The sequence below is a fragment of the Triplophysa rosa genome, linkage group LG2 (assembly GCF_024868665.1).
Source record: "Triplophysa rosa linkage group LG2, Trosa_1v2, whole genome shotgun sequence".
NCBI classification, from domain to species: domain Eukaryota; kingdom Metazoa; phylum Chordata; class Actinopteri; order Cypriniformes; family Nemacheilidae; genus Triplophysa; species Triplophysa rosa.
In genome coordinates, this window is record NC_079891.1 from 2302954 (window position 1) to 2328517 (window position 25564).

A 25564-nucleotide genomic window follows, 5' to 3' on the forward strand; every position below is an offset into this window, starting at 1 on the left:
TTTGCTATATTTCGATAATTACAATATATATTGCGCAGCCGTACTCAAAATACAATTGTAGGGAGGCAGAGAGAGGGTTTGGGGTCTCATTGTGACTCTTAACGCAAAATTTGAAATAGGTGCTAAATAGTTTATGATATTATGATATATTATGAAATGAACACAATATGGATAATTGTGTTTTTATTTTACAGTTATTGTCAATACCGCTATGTGACACCCCTACTCCTGTCTACACTGTACTTTCCAATAAAAAAGCAAAATTGATAAAAACATGCATATAACTTTATATAATTTTTTCTATACTGAAGAAATATACTTTGTCAACATGTTAACAGTGGGGGGGGGGGGGGTTCACGAAAACCCCCCAAGATACATATAACAACAAATTACAACAGGTTTATTTTTATGTAATTTATATCTCAAATGATAAAGATCAGAATTTTTACCCGGTGGGTGATAAAAAGGCAAAAACGTCTAATAAAAAGTATTTTAGCCGAGATTTAAGAATTCAAGCAACCACCTAGAGCTGAGTTCAACATGTATTACTATTCAAAAGTGTCAAATATGTTAAATATTGATCTTATATATTGACTGTTCAAAGCAAAAAGTTTTCAACTTTGGTTTGTGACCACCTGTCTCGACATTTTTGTATGGATGACAACTGGCGTTATGGGACTTAAAGGCTAACGCAATGGGAGAAAGTCAAGATTTTTTACTCTCAGTTTTATTGGAAACCCACCGGTTCACAAGTACATGAATCCTGAAATCAATGCATTGATTTAGAGAATCAGACAGATGAAGAAGCAGTTGTGTGTGCCGTCTTCCAGAAGCGAATATGACAACCTCTCTCTCATCCCTCCTCTCAGCTCCCCCTCCCGCTCTGCTTTTTCTCTTCGGTTTTTTTCTGAAACCTGTTCTGTGACTCAGAGGTGGAACAGTCTGCCAGGTTTCATTGTGTTTCGGCTGGACCAACCTCAAGTCTCTCTCCGTCTCGAAACCCCCATACCCTCCCTTCCCCACTTACCCGCTCTCCATCTCTTACCCTCTTTTCCCCTCACTGCGGGCATTTTGGTTGTTGTTTGTGGCTCATGAGGGCTCGTGCAAAGCTTCCTCTACTCTGCTCCTGTGTGGTACGTACATTTTTTCTTTTAAAAGCGCTTCCCCCTCTCTCGTTATGATGCTGTTGCTTGCCTTGTTTATGTCTTGGCTGTGCTGCGCGAATCTACAGTGTGCGCGACTGTCTGACCAACCGACACTGGATTTATCATGTGATGCATGTGTCTGGAACACATACACGTGTGTCTGTCCGTGTGCGAGTTGATGTCTGGAAAAACAGATAAATGAAAAAATGACGCTGGGAGATTGAACAGCTCTGCGTAGCGAGTCTTGGAGCAGAGAGCATAAACTGCATTTATGAATGGGACAGTGGTGCATATTTCTTCATGCGACGTGTCTGCTTTGATTTAATTTCGCAAACGTTCACAGACATTTCAAACCAAACAGGTTTCTTAAGTGTGTGTTTGTGTTTTCTAGACAGTATAAAAGTCTGCGTCTGCTGTATTGTGTCAGAAATTGGGTAAATCGGGTGTGTGTCTGTGCATCTGCGCAAAAGAATACGCTTGTAAATATAAGCATACGCAATAGATTGTCGTCATGGCCAAGTAAGTTTGCCGATCATACAGAAATCTGTGACTGAGGGAAAAGGTCCGTTTTGCATGTCGGCAGATTTGATATCCATCAAGCTCAAAAGCTTCCACCCTCCCCGCCAAATCAAATATCTTCACTAATGTGGGCATATAATATTCATTGGCTTCGTACGCTACAATCCTGTAAAAGGAGCGAGCGAGAGAGGAAGAGAGAGAAAGAGATGCAGGAAGGTCGGCACAGGCCAGGAACTAAAGGTTAAAGGTCAAGTGGCTGACTGTAGATTGTACCAAAATGAAACTTGTCGCTTTATTGAAGTAAAAATGTCAATATTATATCATATATTTATTAGGCGATGTAACAATATTATCGATATCGTGTTATTGCGATAGCAAAATAAGTCTCAATATTACCGCGGTCACATGACTGTATGAAACGACAGGTCTTCCGGGCCTAACATAGAGAATGTTCGAAAAATAATAGATGTTAGCTATGGCAAGGTCCATCTGGTGCAATGATTTTATTTGATAAAAGGGATTTTTAGGTCATTTGACCCATCTCATACTGTAACTCATATACCTCTTAGCAACAGTGGGGGTTTTTTTTATAGGCAAAAAGAAAGAAGTGACAGTTGATGGTGACAGTGGACACGTTTGACTGAATGCTTGCTGGCCCTGCGTGACCTCAGAGGATGAGCATCTGTGTGTGAGAGTTTCATCAGAAACGCTGTGATAACCAGTTTTCCGTGTTGTGTTGTGTTGTGTTGTGTTGTTGAGCCACCGGAATAAACCAGCCTTCATTCATACCGGTGTAATCTGGTTAGCAGCTCCTCCTGTCAGCTGTCATTTACATCTCCATTTGGAAACACAGTTTGTGTTCAGCTGTGTGTATTCACGTGTCTATGTCAATGTCCATTTATTTCTGTAGCACAATTAAACACAGCAGCAGTTGACCAATGTGCTTTACAACAAAAACACAGGCAATTTGAAAAGAAAGAAAAACAAATATAAATATATCCATAAAAACAAATAAAAGTTATAATATACAGTATATATATATATATATACGTATATCACACCAGCAGCTATAGCATGTTAAAAACAATAGTTAAAAACTCTTCGGTTTTTCTTCCAAAGTTAAACTCTTCGGTTCATAAACTCGAGCCGAAGCCCTTTAAATACCAATACAAATGTAACAGTAACCAGTATGAACGAAATAATAATTCAACAGTAATTCGTTAATACGGAGGTGCATTCACTTGAATTGGTTTGTTTATGCGTGTGACACATCATGACTCCTCATTATGGCATTCTGTTTCATTTCAGCTTTTAAAATAAGTGCTTCTGTTTAAACCACGGGTATTTGACGTGATTGAATAATATGCATATTAATCATAGAAGGTGCTGAATAATAGTGATGTACTATTGATCAGCAAAAACTGATAAGACATAAAGGCATTTATAATCCATGTATACAAAGTTAAGCACAACTTTGCTCGTTTTCTACCATTCTTCATAGTCCAAGTGTTACTGTCAATTTGATGAAGTCATTTAAGTATTTCTTCTTTTTTAAGACCATAATTTAACACATTTTATAAGTTATCTGACAAGCAAGCTGTTAAACAGCCATATAACACATCCATGCCTAATGGAGCAACTTTACAGACTTCATCAATACCACACAGGTCTGTTTAAATACCCAATAAATAGTTGTTAAACAAGATCCAATGCAGACTTATACTGAAAATTTAAAGAGAGAAATTTCCAGATCTATAATAACATCTAGATAACATTGAGTTAATGTCTATTTAACCAGAGAAAAGCCTCCATTACTACCGTCTCTCAAACTGGGTGAAATATGTTATGTCATGTTATACATGTGTGAAATCCATCAGTCTACGATTCTCGGAAGTCTTTTAAATGTGAAGCATCTTTACTCAAATATGCCGTTTTGTCGTTTCTTTTCATTCTAGTGCAACTAGATAATCGATAATGCTTATTTATGATCTAATAGTGTGTCATTATTAATAAATATTTCAGCAGTTTGTTTTATAATGGAATGCAGCTCTCGGTACTGTACGTACTGTTCTCTTAAATGCATTCTTTTCTTTTTTTATCAGGTAGCTCGTCTTTAGATTCGGGTGTGTGATTATTCATTATTGAATAGGCTTTGTGTTATTATTTGTGTATATCTGTATGTTTTGTGAGATGTCTTATCATGACAGATATACACACACTTGCATCTACATGCAGCAGCCAGCCAACTCACTAACCGCTAGGGAATCCCCGCCCATGCAGATGTTACTATGGCAACGCTCATCGGGCTAGGGAAGGAGTCCCCCTTTCTCTGCTTTTTCAGCTGGATGGGAAATACATTAACTGCCAGCTGCAGAGGACTCTGCTCTGCTGCAAAGCATTGTGGGATAGGAGACGAAGCAATACACTTAAGGGAGATGTTAAACAACACACGGAACATCAGCATACTTAAGTAAAGCAAGCGTATAGTGTTTAGTAGGGTTGGGTTATTTTTAGATTTTCCGATGAATTGTGTCAGTGTCAGTTATTCGATCAATTACTTAAAAACAAAAACCTGTCTTTAATTCTAAGATAGTGTTCCAAAAATGTTCACCCATGCATATGGGTAGTACACCTCCTGTCCAGCAGAGGTCATCAAGTCGGTGAATTCACCTTGTCCCAGTGAATTTTCTTTACTTACAGAATATTTTTATGACCATAACACTTGTACCGGATATCAACATTAGTCTCTTAATTTTCAAAAGTCATGACAGTATGAGTGACACAAAAAAGTGATATCCCTGCAAGGTTAGTTAACACCTTAAATGTGATTTGATAATTCAGATTTAAGTGCAGTGTGTGTCATGATCACAAGTCAACTGTATTACATGTGTGTACAGCGTGTGTGAGAGATTTTTTTATCTTTCATACTAAAGCTGCAGGCTGTGCACAGCTTCCGACTTTATCAATATCCATGGAAATTGAGAAATGCATTGGAAGGATGCACACGATCAACACAAACACAAAAAGAATTTAGTGTATTCATATACTCACTTTTATAAAACATCGGAATCATTTAATTTTTACAGAGGTCATTAAAACATCACATGAATTAAAAAACAATTCTCTTTGTAAAAATGGTTGAAAAAAGAGAAGGTCTTGAATTATTTGTTTGGAGATCATAAAAACACTTAAATACTTTTCGAAACCTGTTAGCCCACGTATTAATGTGTTTGTAAGCTGTAATTAGGTGAATGTTAAGTATTTGTATTGTCCTTTATGGCCAGCGCGCAGAGTGTCTTTGCGCGCTTACGTCACCCATGCGTGGCTAGTTTCGCACCGCAGTCGCTCCTGAGATGAATGCACAATACAGCTGACACCTGCCTCTCTTGCGCCCCTAAAAAACAACACACCTGTAACGTCTTCATCAACAAGTGCTCGTTTATGAGACGCTCGTAATTTGTCAGATCATCAAATGTATGCTGAGGTGTTAACAGCTTGTTCGAGTGCAGGCCTGGTTTCGCTTCCAGACTTTCTCGTGGTTTGATGGTGTGGTTTTGTGCATGCTCACTGTTTTCGCTGTTTCCGTGTTTCGGTAACAACGAGCTTTGGGGATTGAGTGACCCGCAACCAATCGTTCTGCATTTCAGCACCATGGACAGTTCGCGGCTCATTGACGCCACTAGAGGGCGCCACACACACGTGTCATTTTATAGACTTCTCTTGGTTTTGATGTTTTCACGTTCGTGTCCATTTACTTGAATTAATCTTTACTATGAGGATTGTATCTATTTTTAAGAGTGTCTGGGTGAGTGTGTGTACTGGTGGATGGGAGTTAAAGACATTTTTTGTACCAAACTACACTTTAAAGTCGTTATCGTTGTACTGGAAACCATTCACTTCAAATGCCTGTGCAGGGAAGTGACAAAATATTCAAATATACACACACAGGAATGTATAGTACATTATAGGCTATATAACAGTTTCATTATAATACTTTTTTAATGTGGATGGTTTTGTTAAACATCTTCCAAATGAGTATTTTTGAGAATATTCTAGTGCTATTTGCCTCCTCCGGATGAGGACGATGGTCTCTTTGGATACCTAATGATTTCATTTATATGAATGATATCCCTTCAGTTTTTCGTCAGGGAATATCGACGGGGGTGATTGTGTATTACGTTAAAGACTGTTTATCGCCCCTAATAAAGCCTTTTTGAACCGGAGTGGGAACGAGATCGGGTTCGGCACCACTAGTCGGCGTTATTTGATCTGTCTCGAGTGCGTGCGCACTGTCGGTGTTTATCAAACTCGAATTTCCCCCTCACCGGGTCAAACCTCCCACTCGGCGTCAGTTACACGGAGGATGAAAGAGTTTCACTCTTGTTTCTGAGCACACTGGTGTCCACGCGCAGAGCGTTGAGACTCTCGTCATCACTGCTCGTCTTTGGCCACGCGCCGCGCGGCCGGTGATCCGTGCCTACAGAGTCTATGGGTGTCGACGTGATGTCTCCTCCTCTGAGGAACCTCAAGTGCTTTTCTCCGGTGATGTGCCAGTGTAAACTCATATGTAGCAAACGGACGCTGTCGTTAATGTTCGGCTGTAAGGTAAGCACGGGGCGCGAGTGCGCGCGCCCGTCTCCTTTCCTTAATGGATGTTAAACGATGTAAACGGTTTCTGTCGTTCACGTTACATTTGAGCATTTTATCCACAGCGATTTACAGTGTCAAGCTTTACGTGTAATCAGTAGGCTGTTGTCTGGGAGTCGAACCCACGTCCTGTGCGTTGCTTACGCAATGCTTTACCAAACTGAGCAATGCCAGTCAAATGAAGAGCGATGAATGAGAAAATGCATGTGGTGTGTTAGTGAGAGTTGGACATGCAACACTGCAGCTTTGTAAAAATCCGCCATCCCTTTACTTCCCATCAAAAGCTCATTGTGCGGTTGGATGCCACTGATAGCCACCTGTCTCTCTGCAGCTGCATGCCAGAGACATCGGAAGGTCGGGCAGGGATCTGGTGTCATATCAGCTTGGCGCTCTGTGGTCTTGCAATATGGCTCTCGACAGTCCACCAGAATGGCCCATCTCAATGCTTGCTGAACAACCCATAAAGGCTGTCTGGACGTTTAGGGGAGACTTTTGAGAAAAAAGATTTAGTGCAATAAATAACGACAAGTTCGAACAAACTATTTCTCTATAATGGAGCATTTTATCGCACTGAATGGGGTAAGCTGTCACACTGAGATGTTGAAATACATATTGAAATAATATCGGAAGAAAAACATCCTAAAGATGTCTGTATTCAAGTGTAAAAAAACATTTTTCCTAATGCATCCCATCAAGCTTTATTGGTTACCCAAGGATTATTACAAGAATATGATAATATTAGAATTTGTTGTTTGGAGAATATAATATGACTTCATTAGTTTTTCCTTTTACAAACAATAAACCATTTTAAATCTTTCAAATCAAACCTTTAATGTGACAACTTCTCTTGTGACAACTTGCCCCGGTCTCCCTCATGTCTAGACAGCTCCAATTTGAATTCTAATTCAAGCAAAGCAAATCTGTCAAACCCTTTTCACAATTTCTCTTCTCAATGCGACGACGTGCGAACTGCACTTGTGCTGCTCTTGTTTTTGTTCTATGCCGGAGCGCTGTGATTGGAGCCGGATCGATACGTCCTGTGTGAAGTAGATTGAGACACAGATAGTGCCTGAGATGACCTTGAGAAACTGATGGTGTGGAGAGAGCTTTGGGACTCGAAAACACTGAGATAGATGTTTCGTGTGTTCACTCTCACACACTGTCTATATGTGCCGTGACACGTGAGATCTTCATTGTCATCGACTTTCGCAAACTTGGAGGCATGTAAAGGACAGGAATGCATTTAAAGTGCAAACCGTACGAAGGTTTAGACAGACTCGACTGAAATCTTTTGATGATCTTTAAAACCTTTCCTGAGTTTAAAACGATGGATTCTTTGTTCCCCATATCAGAATTAAGCGTAAACATAAGCTCCTATAGAAGATTTATTCAGTTTTGAGTAAAAAAGGCCAGAAGTTATGCTCTGTGTTTACCGGGTAAGAATGTTGCCAGCCAGAAACGTTTTGTGAAGTGTTGTCCAAAGTTACAATATAGGAGAACCCTTTAAGAGAGCCTTCTTTGCTGTTTGCTGTACTTTTCCATCAGTAACTGTGAGAATTTACTGCGCTTGTCTTGTTTTCAGACTTTGACTCTGCTATTTTAAAACGAAAAAAGGCGTTTACTATCGGTCGGTTTTAAGGTAAGAATCGACGTTCAAATGTCATGAACAGGCAATTTGGTTGAATCATTTGTAAATATAATGTCATATACGTTACTAAAATATATATTTACATTAACAAATGTAAATGAATAACAAACCTGCAAATGTCGCGACTGGCCAATCAGAATCAAGCATTCCAACGAGCCGCGTAATAAGAAATGATAGCTTGTTTATTTATGGAATAATAAATCTGCATGTATGTTATTATGGTCGTTTTGGAGAATGTATTCACATTTTGGTCTTTCCATGCGGTATTTGTAATTCAAGCATTCTCCTGAAAACATGGATGACTTCCCGGTGTTGAGTGACATAGGTTGTCTTTTCTCCTCTCTCTCGTTTGTACAGTCTTATGTTTCTTTCATTTCATTCATTGATTTCCTTTTTTTCTCACAGAATGGCTAAATATCTGCACATCTCTCCTCCGATTCTATTGCATTTATGTTCTGCACCCGTACAGTGTTACTGTAAGCATCGCGTGAGAATGAGTCCTCTTAGGGCTGCACGATTAATCGTATTTTAATCCTGATAGCAATTTATAATTAACCGAGCATAGTCGCTGTGATGTTAATGTTTTAAAAGCGAGCACAAAACTCCCGATAAGGTCAGTAAATCATCGCAAAGCTTGTATCATTTAAACTGCCACTTTACAGGAAATAAAAACTGCATTTCTAACATTTGAATACTCGCAAAACCCACAGACAAACATGAAGGGTGACCAATGGTAATGATTTATAAAAGAACAAGAAATCAAAACGGAGTAGCCAAGTTTCATTCCAAAGGTCACAAGATGTGATTTTTTGTGGTTAGATTAAAGCATTGTTTGTGTGCTTTAAAATACGGAGTTGAAGACGTTCAATGGCAGCAGATTATAACATATTCATTGGCTGTAAAGTATAGCCTAATAAACATGTTGAAGTGAAATTAAAAACAAAGTTCTGAAAAAAATAAGTTCTGACAAAATAATTGTGTTATTAAAATAATCGTGGATTATTATCATTTTACCCACGATCGTGCAGCCCTAATTTACTGTCAGTTACACACACACTTTTTGAATTTTTCAATTTTATAAATCGAATATTTTAAAAATATTGTTCTGTATGATTTATAAGCTTTCTTGCCCATGGGGACCTCAATTATGTTCCCAACGGTGACACGAGTCCCCCTCAGTTGGTGGGCATTCAGGTTTAAGTCCCCACTGAGATATAAAAACAAGGCCGCACCCGCGCGCACACACACAGAATCAGGTTTTCACAAAGTGCACGATGAATAATGAATGATGCAGGATGAATTTCTTCTGCTTGTCTGTCTGGCAGCTTTGAACTCCACAAAGAAGGCTTTAGATCTGAGGACATTTATTTAAGATGTTAGCTGTTGTAAATGATGAGAAAAGAGTGAGTGAGTACATAAGTTCCTTGCGCTTAAGCGGCCCAGGAAGATCCAACCAATATTATTATTATTATTATCATTAATGTTTTGATCATCATTCATGTGTCTAATTGTTTCAGATTTGTAATCCAGAGGCCATAAAAGAAGAATTATGAGAAGAATGTAGCGTTATATTTGTGTTGTATTTAAGGACGTTTCTAAACATTTCATCTCACCCTTTTCTTCACCAGAGACAAGCAGATGTGTAGTGTAAACCACACCTCACAGGCTTCGGCTGACCATCTCTTTCTCTTCTCTCATGGGTATTTCATGTGTACACTTCTATCAAACCAAGCAATTCGCTGGTGTGTTTGGCATTTAAGGCTCAGCTTACTGACACCGATCATATGAGAATGCTAAATGGTTTGTTGGTTTGGAATTGCGAGTAATCTGTGATCAAGAGTTGAGTCACATTGTGTGTTTGTATAAAGACAGGTCTGAAGGCTTGTGTTTTAAAACACATATTGTAATGACCATTGGAACAAAATCTACTCCGCATTTCAGTTTATTCTGGAAAAGAACTGTCCACTTAGACCGAAGGAGATTGTTGGCTTGTGGGTAAGAATGTTCCTGAAGCTCAACTGTAGTTGGTAAAGCATTGCATCAGCAGTGCAAAGCTCAGGGGTTTGATTCCCAAGGTAAAACACATTTGGATAGATGACATTTGGATGTCCATTTCTGAGGACTCCATGAGAAAGTTGAGCGTGGCATTTTTGACCCCTCTGTCTGTCTCTTTGACTCACTCGTCTGTTGCTAGTGCGGGATGTATCTATCGTTGTTTTTTTAAACTCAAATATTTGTCAGTCATGTACGCGCAAGAAATACCTATGCCATCACTAATGCAGTGTTTCTTAACCAGGGGGCTCGAGCCTACTACAGGGCCTCAACAAACCTTCAAGCACGCCTCAAGATGACTTAAAATAAGACAAAACGAGCATTAAAATAAGCAAATTTACTGGCGTACAAATTTCGAAGGTAGTTTAATGCATGTTTTGTTTTTTATTAATGACTGTATACTTGAAGACTACTTGCTATTGTTTGTATTAGACAATATTTCTATATTAAAGGTCCAGTGTAGGAAATTTAGCGCCATCTAGCGGTGAGGTTGTGAGCCAACGCTCACCCCTCCTGTTCGAAGCACTATGGATGCCGACAGAACTAAGATGTCGTCACGTTTTCGCTTCTTTGTCAAAAGAGATAATGTATTTACAAAACGCCTTCTGTAGAGCAGTTTGTCCGTTCAGGGCTACTGTAGAAACAACATGGTGAATTCCATGTAAGAGGACCGCGGTGTATGTAGATAGAAACAGTTCATTCTAAGGTAATAAAAACACAACGCTTCATTACGTAAGGTCTTTATACTCCTCTGAAGACATAGTTATGTATATTATATTGCATTTCTGTCAATAGATCCTCCAAAAAATGACACACTGGACCTTTAATATATTGTACATTGTCTATAGTATTGTATTGGTATTAGATTGGAATAGAGTGATGCAGGGATGGCGTATTTGTGTATGCAAAATCCAGAAGCGAGTGTTTTATTCTATGACATCAAACACACCAGTAATACCTGCTCGTGATTGTGATTCCCAGGCTGATGAAGAGTTTTCACAATCTAGAATGTAGTGTGCCAGCCAGTCAGCTGGCAGTGAGATGAACGGGGATGGTAATGGATACAGTTACTCTGCAGATATTAAACCTGCTTGTCCTCATTGCAGTGGAACCATCAGCCAATCGATACTGCTTTGCACCAAGACCAAACTGAACATGTTTTTATTAAGGCAGGACATTGTGTGCTTGTGTGTGTGTGCTCGGCAATGCATGATGGGAGTTTTTCTTCTTCTAAGAAGTTTGCCAGTACATCTACACAAGCTTTTTTAAGTCTGGTTGTATCATTTTATCATTATTAGGCAGTACATAAAAAACAAAAAAACGGTATAGATAAAGCAAGCAGTATTTTTAAACTTTAGTAGGGCCACACAGAATCAGCACCCTATTCATATTTTCTTTTTTAGTATCGTATAAGGACCAAGGTTATTTTAGTTTGCTAAAATTAAAACTTTGAAAACGTTCCTGTTCATTGAAATCAAATCAAATATTGACCTAAAAATTTTAATAATAAATAAAACTTAACTCAAGGAAAAATTGAAATGTTGCCTCAAGTTTAAAGCAGTAAAATTATCATAATAAACAAAAACTAAAATAAATGACAAAGGCATATACCAAAATTGCTAAAACTTTAACTAAATTAACACAAAAACAAAAGCTAATTTAAAATATTAATAAAACTAAATAAAACTCAAATAAAAACTATTATAACTCTGATAAGGACTATACTCTTTTTTTAGGCGTTACAACTAATAGGCTTAAAAAAATACACATTGAAATATATAAGCGCACGTTAGCGTCTAAATGTATTTCTTTATGTTTTTAATGTTTACAACAAAAGTGCAACAAAGTGGAGCATTACAAACATTTGGTGTTTTGTGGATTACGGGAGGTTAAGTGTAATATAACTAATCATTCAATGTTTTATTAAACTCATATCCTTCATGTTTGGTTCTGTAACTTATAATAAATGTTCTTATTGTTCAGATGAGTCATGGTGCCGCAATATTTCCTTGACTGGCCATTTGTTTCCACTGCCATAGAATCAACTTGACTTAAAAATAAAGCGAACAATATAATACTTTTTACTAGGAATTTCAGTTCATTGTTCTGGTTTTAAAATAGAAAACTAAAAGGCTCTTATGCATTGAGCTGAATAGCCTGTTGGCAGAAGGTGATTTTTCTCTCAGAAATCTGCTGAATCGAGTGTTTCCTCATTCTCAGAAAATAAAATAATATTCAAGTGATTGCGGTGAAAGATTACGAAGACAAAAATCATAGTAAGACCGCAAATGTACCCCATTTGTGGTCTTACTATGATTTTTGTCTTCGTAATCTTTCACCGCAATCAGTGTTGGGTAAGTTACTCTGACAAAGTAATCAATTACTAGTTACTAATTACATATTCAATAGTGTAATTAGATTACTGTACAAATTACTCACTCCAAAAAGTATTTAATTACTTATTATTAATTACCAGAGTTTTTTTGATTTTAGTTTTTTTTAGTTTTACTAATATTTTAAATTCGCTTTTATTTTTAAATTTCTAGTTTTTATGTTAATGTTAGTTAAAGTTTTAGCATTTTCGGTATATGCTCTTGTCATTTTATAATTTATTTGTTAATGTTGCTATATAATATTAATTAATTTCTATTTGAGTTTTATTTTAGTTTTTGTTTATTATTATAATTTTAGTGCTTTAAACCTATTTCAGTTTATTTTTGAGGCAACATTAAAAATTTTCCTTGAGTTAAGTTTTTCCAGTAATTTTTTAGGTCAATATTTGATTTGATTTCAATGAACAGAAAAGTTTTCAAAGTTTTAATTTTAGTAAACTAAAATAACCTTGCTAATTACTTTCTATATTCTAAATCAACCTTGATTAGTTAAGTGATTCGGATAGACACTGAACGACTCTTAATTCATTCAAATAAATACTATAAAACTACATGAAGTATTAACTGACTTAACTGTATTACAAATGCGAGATAGATACATTAATGCATGCATTTCAAAGTTAGACTTTGAATATTAATGTCAATTCCTCTATTGTATACATTACACAGTATTTAGTTCAGTTACATCCGAAGTAACTGTAATTAAATTACAGAAAAAATAAGAGTAATCCCTTACTTTACCTTTTTAAGGGAAAAGTAATTACATTACAGTAACTAAATGCTTAGAAACTAGTTACGCCCAAAACTGACCGCAATGCACAACTCTGTATAGCTACTGTAGAATAGCTGCATGTTTAAAACATCTTTCGTCTCATTTTTCAACCCCTCCCACTTCAAAAAGCCCATCATATGGATGCATGAGACCTTGAGCCGATCAATTCCTGAAGTGTCCTTAAATATCCTGTTTCACTTGAAAACAGACAATAACATTACAGCAGAATGTACTGTGAGCACCAGTTCATGTTTACTTTGAAAACTTTTGTACCATCATGTTTTTACTTTTCATCATTTTTGTTTCTTCAACTTTCCTTTTATTTGCAACTATCTCTTACATTCTCTCTCTCTGTATGTACAGTATGTTGTATTGCTGGCTCATTGTAATGTGATCTTGCTGACTTCATATTATCTCCCTTTTTCTTTGTTATTCCTGAACTGAAAGCTGCATATTAGGAATGGTTAGATTCCTATTCATTTGATAATTTATTCATCAAGTGACGAGAATCCACATGAAACATTATTGAGAATATGTGTTGCGGTATTTTATTCACTATTTACATTACTGGAAGTCTTCTGATCTTTAATTCAGGCCCTGCTGTGTGTTTGTGCCGGAAACGGGGTTGAAAGAGATCATCCTGAGCATTTCCGTACACTGATGTTGTTTCCAGTAAATTAGAAATGAGGTTATTCCCTAAGAGTTTTCATGATATGTATAACCATGAATATACAAGCGAACATAATACAGAATGGCTTCTGACTTCTTTCTTCTTCCCATAGAAATATAGGTATCAAGATGAAGAGACTCCGCCCTTGGAGCATAGCCCCGCCCACCTGGCTCACAGTAAAAGCGCCGAGATGCTTCACATGAGCGATAAGAACCTGGCCGCCATGGACACCATGCACAGTTACGCGCCCCACACACACATCTCGCCTATAAAGGTACGGACACACGCACGCACGCACGCACGCACACACACACACACACACACACACACACACACAGTGTGACACCCGGCATGTGCACTACACCCTTGCAGTCTTACACACGTCTGTACTGCTTCCGTCCATCTATCTTTCTCTTTCTTTCTGACCTCTGTGTTCATTTTCATGCCTGTGTATGTGTATGTGTGTGTGTGAGTCATGTTGTATGTTAGTCCACAGGAGTGTTGCCCACTTCTGCGTAGGTGCCGTCAGAACACATCCAAACACTCCTAGACTGTAGCCCCCACTGACTCCGCACGCACACGCACGCACGCACGCACGCACGCACACACACACACACGCGCGCACACACACACACACACCCCTCTAACTACTTAACACTCACACGTTATATATTTAGAATGGCATACTAGCATACTACATTAGCCAAAATGCGGTAAAGAACCAAAGCACACAATGTGTGATGCTGTATCCTACCATGAAATGTGTGCAACTTGACCTTCTATTATTTTTTAGTCAACTCAAAGCAATGGAGAGGCTCAGAGATGACGATCTGCAATATGTAAAACCCGGAAGCGAGTTAGCATTTTAGGACTTCCAGTTCCATCGCGCCAAAGTCTGTGGGTTTTTTGAATGGGTTTTTGCTAAATCGCCCGAAATAAGGTCCGTGGTAAACAAAACCTCTAAATATTTTCCCGTTTTATTCTATGACATAAAACACACCCATCATAACCCGCTCGTGATTTTTTAAAGCCTTATTGTGTCTTATAATGCTAACAAGTTGCTAAAGGCGACTACTTGCATTGGAAAATAATGCAACATGGGCACAAATCTCTTAAAACGTAGATGCTGATTTATTCACAGATTAATTACTTAAATGGGCAAACAATTACTGTCGGAGGCTTGGTGGTGGTGACGTTGATATCAAGCGACCTTAAGTGTAGTCTGTTTATAGCATCGTGTTAGCTTTTTACTTCTGCCGATTGTATTTCGGCTTCAAAAGTAACAAATGTTGTGTTAATTGTAAAGATTATCTTGATAGACAAAACGTGTAACCTTGGTTAATCACAGAGCTTATTTTTGCGACCTTCCAAAAGTCTATGGGGAAAATGCATATGGCTTTCAGTCGAGCGAACCAGCACGTCGCTTACTTCTGGGTTAGCCTACAAAAATACGTCATCTCTGAGCCTCTCCATTTCTACCGCTTGCATTTTTAGTGGATTTAAGAAAGTTTTGACTTTGTTTTTTTTTTAACAAAATGAAATAAAAATGTAAAATGACCTTATTTATTTGTGACATGATAACTGGACACCGATCTCTAAATAACATTTACGTGTTTGGCAGATGATTTTACATAGACAGCAGCTGTTTTAGCCACCTAGTGGTGAGGTTGCGAATTGCAACCAACGGGTTCACGCCACCCCTCCCTTTCGAAGCACTACCGTGGCTGACACAGGACTAAGGCCATGTTCACACATGTTCACACTCTTTTTTGAAACTGCTAGCGTCTGTTTTACATCATAATCCTATAGAGTAAACCGTGTTTTCAAAAAAAGCCCAGCGTCTTTTTCTGCAGCTTTGAGGTTGAAAAAAGATAAACTTTTCGGAAAAAATGCTCTACGTCAAGCAACTTTTTCACAGCTAACCACTGACAGAGACCTGTAGTTTGCGTAACAACATGCGAGGAACGTGATTGGCTGAGAAGGCCCAAGCTCGAAAAATTAAATGGCGGCCGAAATTGTCAACTTTTTCTTGTCAAAAGTGTGAACACGGCCTAAGATGTCGTCACGCTTTCGCTTCTTTGCCCTAGAGCATGTAGATAGAAATAGCCTCTTTAGACATAGTTATGTGTATTATATCGCATTTCTGTCAGTAGATCCTGATGATTTAACAGACACTACATTTAATTACTGTATATATGATACACAGTATAAAAACACCTTAGCATGAAGCTCATTTACATGCTTGTGTTCAGCTGTGTTCTGTGTTTCAAGGGCGTTTGCCTGAATATGAAGGTCAGTATGCAAACAGCTCCTCCTCCCAGCTTCTCTCTCTCTCTCTCTGTGGTACCATCTGTCTTCATGTGAAACATGCCTGTGAAACACAACACATACATGCACACACATACACGCAGTATTCTTTTGGTTACCTTTACTGTAGTATTTTAAAAGCGAAACTACGAAATGTGATAAGAAAGTCTAATCGGCAAATATTATCATTTCAATTTCCCAAAGTATTTGGGACTGGGGATCTATATTTGGTGGATTGTTACAACTGTAAATAGGTCAAGAAATGCAATGAATACACTGGGTATTATAATATTTTGAATGTAATAATACTCATTTTTAAATTATGCGATCATTGCATTGCATTTTAATTTTCAGATGCATATTGGTGTTATTTAGCTGTATGCAGGACACTGCAAATGGAGATGTGTGTGTATTTGGTGAAATCACTTTTTTTTCTTCAGACGTTAATTTTGTGGATGTAAGATGGTTGTGTAATTTGTATGTTGTGCTCTCAACATGCTGTGTTTTTTGCGTTACTCACACTCACACCATATGAATCATGTCATGTGTGTAATCATGTGACACATTTGATCTCCTACATGCCCCCTTCTGCTGTGTCTTCTATTTTAACCGGTTCAAATAACACTTCACAACCTCAACGATCCACATATGTAAAATTCATACTTCTGCAAACAATACATTACTGATGAATCAGTTGTTGAATCGATTTTTTGAACTGATTCTTTGAATCAAATCTTTGGAATGAAATGTTTAACAGAAACAAACGTGACTTACGTTACATTTACATCCATTTTTTTTATTTAGCTTACGCTTTTATCTGAAGTGGCTTAAAATGAGAGTGCATTTAACATTTTGTCGAAACAATAAGCATAATTAACAGAGCTACGATTGCAAGAATTGATTTGAAGCTAGAAATGTGTTTTTAATAAAAAGCATTAGACCCTGTTCTGGTTCGTTTGGTGGTATCGATGTGTTTGTACGTAAACTGAATTTATGAAAGACACAGATCTGTGGAAATCCTCCAGTCCTGGAGCTGTCAGTATTGATTTGGGTCAGACATCATTGGTTTATAAGGAGCTCAAGATGGTGAGCTATGATCCTACAACCTCAGGCAATATAAAGCAGCCTGTTAAGAGATCTTATCTTGATAGCGTACTTTAAGTTTTGGATAGCCCAGCACGTCAAACATCAGGGATGTCCGGTCCTGCCCCTGGAGAGATGCTGTCCTGTCTGTGATATTCATGTAATCCTCGGTTTGCTGTTTGGTGAGGATTGGGGCCAAACTCTGGCTTCCAGGAGCACGATTGGACACCCTGTCATTAAAGGGACAGTTCACAAAAATAAAAAATCTGTCATCATTTATTCACCCTCATGCGCTTCAAAACCTGTATGTGACTCTTTCTTCAGTGGAACACAAAAGAAGATATTTTGAGAAATGTTTGTGTTCATACATGGAAGTCAATGTATTTGGTGACCAACATTCTTCAAAATATCTTCTTTTGTGTTCTGCAGCAGAAAGTATAGTATTAGTCATACAGGTTTGATATGACATTTAGGTTGAATAAATGATAAAAGAATTGTAATTTGTGGGTGAACTTGCCCTTTAATGTAAACGGTTTGTCATTTTGAGAGGCAACATCGCCATCTGCTGTTGAGACACAGAACAGCGGTCGGGACCAAGAACAGTCTTGTCTGATGGCTGTTTTTTTTCCAGACACACACCCAAACTCCTGCTTGGTTCTGTTTTTTCCTCTTGCCGTGCTGATATTTTGAATCTTTTGCTCGTGCACCAAACAATGCAATTTGCAATTAACTTACTCGCTTGCAGATTGTTCCAAACCTACTTTCTTTGTCCTGCTGAACACAAAGGACGATATTTGGAAGAATGTCAGTAACCAAACACATTTCACCCCCCATTGACTCCCATAGTATTTATTTTCCCTGCTATGGCAGTAAATGGGGATGAGATCTGTTTGTTTACTGACATTCTTCCAAATATCTTCCTTTTTTAATACAGGTTTGGAACAACCTGAGGGTGAATAAATGATGAAAGAATTTTCATTTTTGTTCCCTTTGAAGCCTTAAACCCTTTTTTTGCAACCCAAAAAATGGCTGCAACCGTAAAAAATATTGTTTTTCTAATGCAACTATTACATGTGATGTGATAGATGCAGACACAGGTCTGAGATCAGTACCCGCAGGTCTCATACTGTGGGAAATATGCACCTCTTGTAGGTTCCTACCAATTGTTATTCTATTTTTTCCTTTACCCTCTCCTGCCCAGAGCCTTTGATGAAACATATCCATCATATTTTATTAAGCTCAGAAAAACACTGAGAACTTGTACATTCGCACCATATAGAAAAAACAGAAAAAATACATAGGGGTGTAAATACATTGCTCTGACAATAATTTGAATTGATGATCCTTGCCCACAGGAAATAAAAAAAGGAAAGATAAATCACAGATGAGATCTCTCTTATCTCAATTATTTCTCCTAGACATCAATAAGAATTCATGGAGAGGAAATAGAAGCTTTTGTCTGAGAAAAATAAATCTCACAAATTTAGAAGAGATGTCAACAATGTGTCAAACTGAGCTCAGATGTGTCAAGTCTGAAAGTCTGAAAGTCAATATTATTGAAGATCTCAACATGAACTCAAACATTTCTCATCAAATGTACCCAAATCCAGATTATTTTGTTCCTACAATCTACGTTCATTTACACCTCCATACTCTTCATTTCCTCTGGGTGATTTAATTGATCGTCTTTACATCTTAATCTTATTAAAAATATCGGGTTCAAACTGGATTTTTAAAATGATTAAACTGGATTTTTGGAGTAATAAAGTGTGATGCATTGGGTACATCACATAATGAATTTTATTTGTACTGACAGAGAGCAGATGCATTGATATATCATAATAAATTGTGATGGATCAATGTATTTTTACACCATATAAGTAACTGTATATATACAGCAAAGGCTTTTTTTATTCTATGGGTTTGTAGCTTTTCCCACTGTTAAGTTATCCGCCCTCCTCTCCTTTTCTTTTCCACAGCCAGTGTTGCTGTCATCTGGTCAAACCCCTCTGTACACCTCTGCTGTCTCCACACTGGTAAGAACACAGACACTCTGCTGCCCCTGGTGTCCGGGAGGTCAAACTACACCTGTTGTGTATAAGATCATTACAATTCCTCATTGACGGCCACATGACACAATCTGGAAAGAATTTACAAAAACAATAATTGTTTTTTCATGTTCGCTCCATCGTGAAATGTGAATATAAATGACATTTATTCATTCTTAAAATTAAAAACGAACAATCAGACGACATATAATGCAAGTCTATAGAAGTACTGTGTACCAAGCAACAGCAACCAAGGGGTGGAGCTTAACCAAGGGGTAATTCTCAAACGCAAGGACTCGTCCTGGGTAGGTTACATATCTCGGCTGCCATGTCGTCAAGCGCCGTCGAACGACATTTCAAATAGAAGGAAGCTTGGAAGGGTGCGTCCTTTGTTCAGTCTATTTCGAAGTCCTCAAAATAGACTATTGCTGCGTCTACTTATACTATGCCCTTAAAGTATGTACTGTTTTTGTTATGGAAAAGTATACACATTTTAGTGCGTAGCAAAACTGTATGGACGCACTGGGACATACTAACGCGAAACGGACGTGGCCGTTGTTGCCTAGACGACACTGTGATCCTTAACTGTCACGAACATCAAAATACAGCTCTTCCTTGCATTTAAGTATTTATTCATTTATTATTTTGTATGTATGGTTTACTGTACACTTACATTTATTAATTTAGCGAAGCATCTTTTATTTAATTTGATTAATGCAGTGTAGCGTCACTAAACTCCGCCCTCTCGCGGTGAATTGTGGGTAATATCCGCCGTTACGTGTCCACGGATTCAGACTTCGAATTTTCACTGGAAACAGTAGACCATCCGGGTACTTTGAGAATACTCATTTCAGCATACTATGATTTGGGACATACTATTTCTATTTGCGAATACTATTTAGGACGGGTAGTATGCGAATTGGGACGCAGCAGCATATCCTTCGCGTCCTCAAATCCCCCACAATCCCTTGCACACGTTCCCAAAAAACATCGCGAGAATCCAGTAGGCACCTTCTTTACATACGTTTTTTAACGAAATAAAGGACGAAATAGCTGAAAATGAGTAATTAACTATGTATAAAAATGAAATCTGAAATCTGTTAATATTATTTAGGACCTGAGCTAACATGAGCTAAAAATTAACTGTTGCGTTGTTATGCACAGCATTATTATGCACGACTGAAAATGAAATAACAATAGGAGGTGCTATGTCTACGATTTTATAAAAAAAATCTGTGGTCACGCATGACTTCTCTCTTTAACCGCGAAATCTTATATTGAACTTCACCATAGAGATACAAGATCTATAACTTAGGTTAACATTCATATTGCATACAATGCATACAGGGTGTAAATAGTATGTTCAATATCATCAGCATGGAACATAGAAATAGATGGAATAGTACTAAAGTGAAAAAGAAAGAAAAAAGAAAAGACAGAAAAAACAACCAAACACGAGGGTAAGAAATTAAATTATACATCAGTTACAGTACATAAATTAAAGTATTTACAAACTGAAGTCGTTTTAATTGCTTTTTTATTTAGTGAAGGTGAAATAGAATCCAGGTACAATCTTTGTCAAATCTTTTCAGAAGACCAGAAATATTGGTTTGTTATTGGAAAATGTGTAAAATTTACAAAGAAAATAAATTAAATTCACAATAAAACAAACATTGTTCTTAGTAGAGTCAGAATCATAATATCCCCAAAATAATATCCTTATCAATACCATTCTCAATATTCTCATTAATAAGTCAGCTAATATCGTTCCAAAATCTCTCTGTATAATGACAGGACCAAAATAAATGAAATACTGGCCATGCGCTCTTACAAGACCGTCTCATATAGCGTTTAATGTTGAGGAGGACTGAACCCATCTAACCAAGGACCGCTCGAGGAAGGACGCAGCCTCACTAGGATGAGAAACACCCAAGGTTCATTTGAGATGGATCAATCCCTCTTGACACCGCTGAAATAATGCGGTCCAATGTCATCCACCGTGACAAAACAGAGCCATGGTTATTATTTGCCTGTTATGACATCATCACAGTCACGACTTATTTTAATACGCATCTGCTTCCAGTTTGCGGTGTTAATGTCAGGTTGTTTTTAAAGAGTCCTCCATCACATTTCTCCACGGCATCTCTCAGTCGGATAAAGTCATCATTTTCTCTTTGCTGTCATATCCACTGCAGTAATATCAGCAGAATCATCACTGCGGTGCAGAGCATCAACTTTAAAACACACGCGCGCGCGCACACACACGCACACACACACTTTTATATTCTCTCTGCAGTTTCAGCCCATTATTTCTGACAGCACCTCGATGTGCCCAGAACAGCGCTGTTTCCTTCTGCTTGTGTTGTGTTGTGTTAGCGTGTATGTGCGAAGAATAAGAAAAAGTTTACCCCAAAAATGAAACGCCAATTTTTATTTACTGTACTTTGACTTGATGTATTTTCAACCTCATCTTGCCCATTAAATATTTTGCTTGGTTTTATTATTAGCGCAGTGTCTCAAATCCACCAGTAGAGGACAGTGTTTGGTCATATTGTAGGTCAGCTCTTGGCTAACGGCTCTTTGCCTGTTTCATGACTTGTGTGTGCAAAAAATGATTCACCGATGGAAGGATTCAGTAGGATGTCAGTAATATTAGAGCTTTAAAATATAGCTATAAAAAAGACGATGTTGAGACGCCAAGAGGGGATACAGCTGAGATTGCAGGGGTCTTGTTTTTTTTCACGAGAAGAATCTGAGAAGAAAGAGGCTTACGCAGGTGTCTGTTTCCTTTCCGTAAGTGTCCATTTAATGTCGTTGGTGTCAAGGAGATACAGTTGACATTAAAGTTATCTCATTTGGGATTTATATTTCCTATGGACGCACACATTAAACAGGAGGTTGAGACAGTGAGATTCTGGTCTCCATAGCAACGTGGCTGCTGCTGCTGCTGATATTAACAGCTTTAAGAAGTGCCGAGGAGGCAAGTGAACGAGCGAAGTGCTTTCGATTTCCATTTCTAAAGGACAGGCTGTAGGATGAGAGGTAGTGACATGAGAAGAAAGGACGCACACGCGCGCACACACGCACACACACACACACACACACACACACACACACACACACACACACGCACACACACACACACACACACACACATGATAGATGGATAAACAGATAAACAATCACCTGGTCTTTACCAAATGATACTGAATGTATATCTATGACTGCTCCAGTTGTTGCGTCCGCCATCTTGGAACAGTCAAGAGTTCAGTCGCTGTCATTTTAAACAACTTTTTAATGTTTTGTTAGCCAGCGCATTCATCTTGTATTGTGTTGGTTTAGCAAGTATAATGACTTTCTAAATGCCTTTATTCTGAATGTAACTTTCTGGCTGAAAACAACATTTTGTACTGCTGGCATTATGCACGTGCTACAGCCGTTTATTTTGAACAAGATCCCTGATCATTTTATTCCCGTCCTAACAGTTCGTTGGCACATTTCGGGGTGGATCATTATGTAATCCTGTCCAAATGCAGAGGAACATATGTTTGGTTATTTCATAGAAAAACAGTAAAAGGGAGTGCGAGATGTTATTGCTTCACTGAACAGTTAAGGAACAGATGCATCACTGAGACTGGGGCTCTAATTGGGCGTTGCGTTGCTTTGAGCATTTGCATATATGTATAGACTGAATGGTACAGAAAGGCCTTGGCACGGATTCCGTATACTGTATATGTGTTTCAAGGGAGAAGCCGTGAGTTATGTAATAAATGAGTTATCCTGGTGTTTTCTAACATAGAAGAGTGTAAATAAAGCGCTGAGATAATGAAAATCCAGAAATGGATTGAAGGAGAGAGATGTTAAAGCGCCGCAGGGAGACAGACGAGGAACGCAGCGGGAAAATGATGTTAGATGAGATGAGCCGTGGGAATGAGTGAAGGATGGAGGTGAGACTCAAATGAGTTCACAAGGGGATGAAAGAGTTAATAACCGCCTATTATTTACAAGCCCCTCACACTTCAGACCTGAATTTAAGTTTGGCCATTTATATGGCCACAAAGGTTATTGGTGTTAAGGGATGAAGAACACACACACTTATTCCAGCATGAAGTTCGTTTCATGATTTGTTTCATTTGCTCATCCTCATGTCATTCCAAACCGGTATGGCTTTCTTCTGCAGAACACAAAAGAATATATTTGAAAGAATGTTGGTAACCAAACAACATTGGCTTTCATTGTATGAACACAAAACCACGGTCGACATTTCTCCACATGTTCCACAAATGAAATAAATTGTTTCATCAGAATGGATGAAATAAAACACCTAAGCCATGCCCTTCTAAAAGTATGTCACAAAGAGATTGCCCAGGTGGTTAAACGCTTCAGTCTGGACATCAGTGTGCCAGTGTGTATGTGTGTGCCAGCAGGTCCATCTGTGCGACAGTGGGGCATCCCATAATGCCTGCATGGGCATCACCAGCGCTTTAGGATATACAGTACTGCTGGAAGAGAGAGAGAGAGAGAGAGAGAGAGAGAGAGAGAGTAGTGCCTCTTTACCTTCATGAACTATTAATGGGTAATGCTAAATAAATGAACATTTTATGAGCAAACTACGGTTGATTCAAATGTCAACATTGTAACACTGTGCAGCACGGTACATTGGAAAATTATATTCTGATTGGTCCTAAGATTAAATAAACAATTAAATTAAATAAAAATGTAATTATGAAATGAGCATCTTGAACTTTGTACCTTCACGGAAGGTTTAAAATGGTTACAGATAAGCAAATAAAATATTTCAAATCAATATTTCGTGTCTTATTATGTATTCAGTCAGCAAGTAGCTCAGTTATCACAAAATAAAACTTGTGGTTCATCGCTGTTGGACTGAAACCTTGTATCTCTGTTTTTCATGATTTTTTGTCACCCTTCATATTTGTGGGGTTTGCAAATATTTTCCTATTAAAAATTATTAAAAAAAGCTTGTCAACTTTGACAACACGGTATTTAATTATATAAGAAATGCAGTGTTTTGTAAGGTAGCAGTTTTGTAGATACAAACTTTTGGTCTGACAGCAACATATCAATAAACCAGTGAAGCAGAAAACGGCATTTACATGGAAGTTTGAGACTTGCCAGGTTTATTGCGTGCAGTGACATCACCATCGATAGTCTGTCTTGCAATTAAAAATGCCGCGGGAAATCAGTCAGAAGCTGTATTTTTATATCTCTTCTCATGTCCGCAGTACCTGCATATGCAACAATAGTTTTTCATTTTGATTTTATACGTTATTTTGCTATTACTTCCGTTTGGGACTTTTACTATTGCACTGTCAGGCATGCACATAAACAAAACTGAGAGAAAACCGGTAAAGGCGTTTACATGCAGCGCGAAATCGGATTAATGAGCTCAAAACTACCTCTGCCGAGCGGGTTATGCTTAAACTGTTTATGAGCTTTATCACTTTACTTGTTATCAGATTAATAAACATAATCCGACTAATGCTTTGTTCACACCAAACGCGAACTATCGCGTTCCACGCTCTTTATTCGCAGGAAAAGTTCGGACAAGATGAGATTGGCGCACGTTCGCACCAGGGAGAGAGAGAGAGAGAGAGAGAGAGAGAGAGAGAGAGAGAGGGAGAGAGGGAGAGAGAGAGANGAGCTAGAGAGAGAGAGTGAGAGAGACAGAGAGACAGAGAGAGAGAGAGAGAGAGAGAGAGAGAGAGAGAGAGAGAGAGAGAGAGAGAGAGAGAGAGAGAGAGAGAGAGAGAGAGAGAGAGAGAGAGGGAGAGAGGGAGAGAAAGTGGGTGAGTGGGTGGGTGGTGGAGATGAAAATGCAGGCAGAGAGAAGGATTGAGAAAACAATGTGGGGGAGGTAGAGAAACGCAAAGAGAGCCCGTGTTTTATTTAATTTTGGCGAGTCTGTCAACTTGGAGTGTGCTACGTAATACCCGTGTGTACACGCTGGAAAACACTATTGTGTGCTCATCCAGCTCAAATCATCCTAACTACAAGCCTGACGTTCTGTTTTAATAATGCAAACACACACAATACTGAACTTGTCGAGCTGTTTTTTTTACCTTTGCCAGCTGTTAAAGTGATAGTTCACCCAGAAATGAAAATTCTGCCATCGTTTACTTACCCTCTTGTCATTTCTAACCTGTATGACTTTCTTTCTCCCGTAGAACACATTGGAAGATGTTTTGAAGGATGTTGTCAACTGGCACCCATTCCCTTGCATTGGTTTTGTGTCCATACGATGGAAGCAAATGGGCGC

The 25564-nt window shown here is 38.2% G+C and overlaps 1 protein-coding gene across 4 annotated transcripts in view; it reads left to right on the forward strand.

Moving 5' to 3' along the window:
- The window catches only part of LOC130564177 (disks large homolog 4), an 82124-nt gene that overhangs the window by 21704 nt on the left and 34856 nt on the right, over window positions 1–25564 (forward strand). Inside the window, exons 1-3 of one of the 4 annotated variants that reach the window (XM_057350110.1) lie at window positions 930–1133; window positions 13959–14120; window positions 19216–19272. In XM_057350110.1, the coding sequence (XP_057206093.1) occupies window positions 1092–1133; window positions 13959–14120; window positions 19216–19272 (261 nt within the window). In that variant the 5' untranslated portion in view covers window positions 930–1091. Of the gene's footprint in view, window positions 1–929; window positions 1134–6007; window positions 6270–13781; window positions 13865–13958; window positions 14121–19215; window positions 19273–25564 lie in introns of those variants that run through there. The other 3 variants (XM_057350102.1, XM_057350126.1, XM_057350118.1) reach the window with 3 other exon arrangements.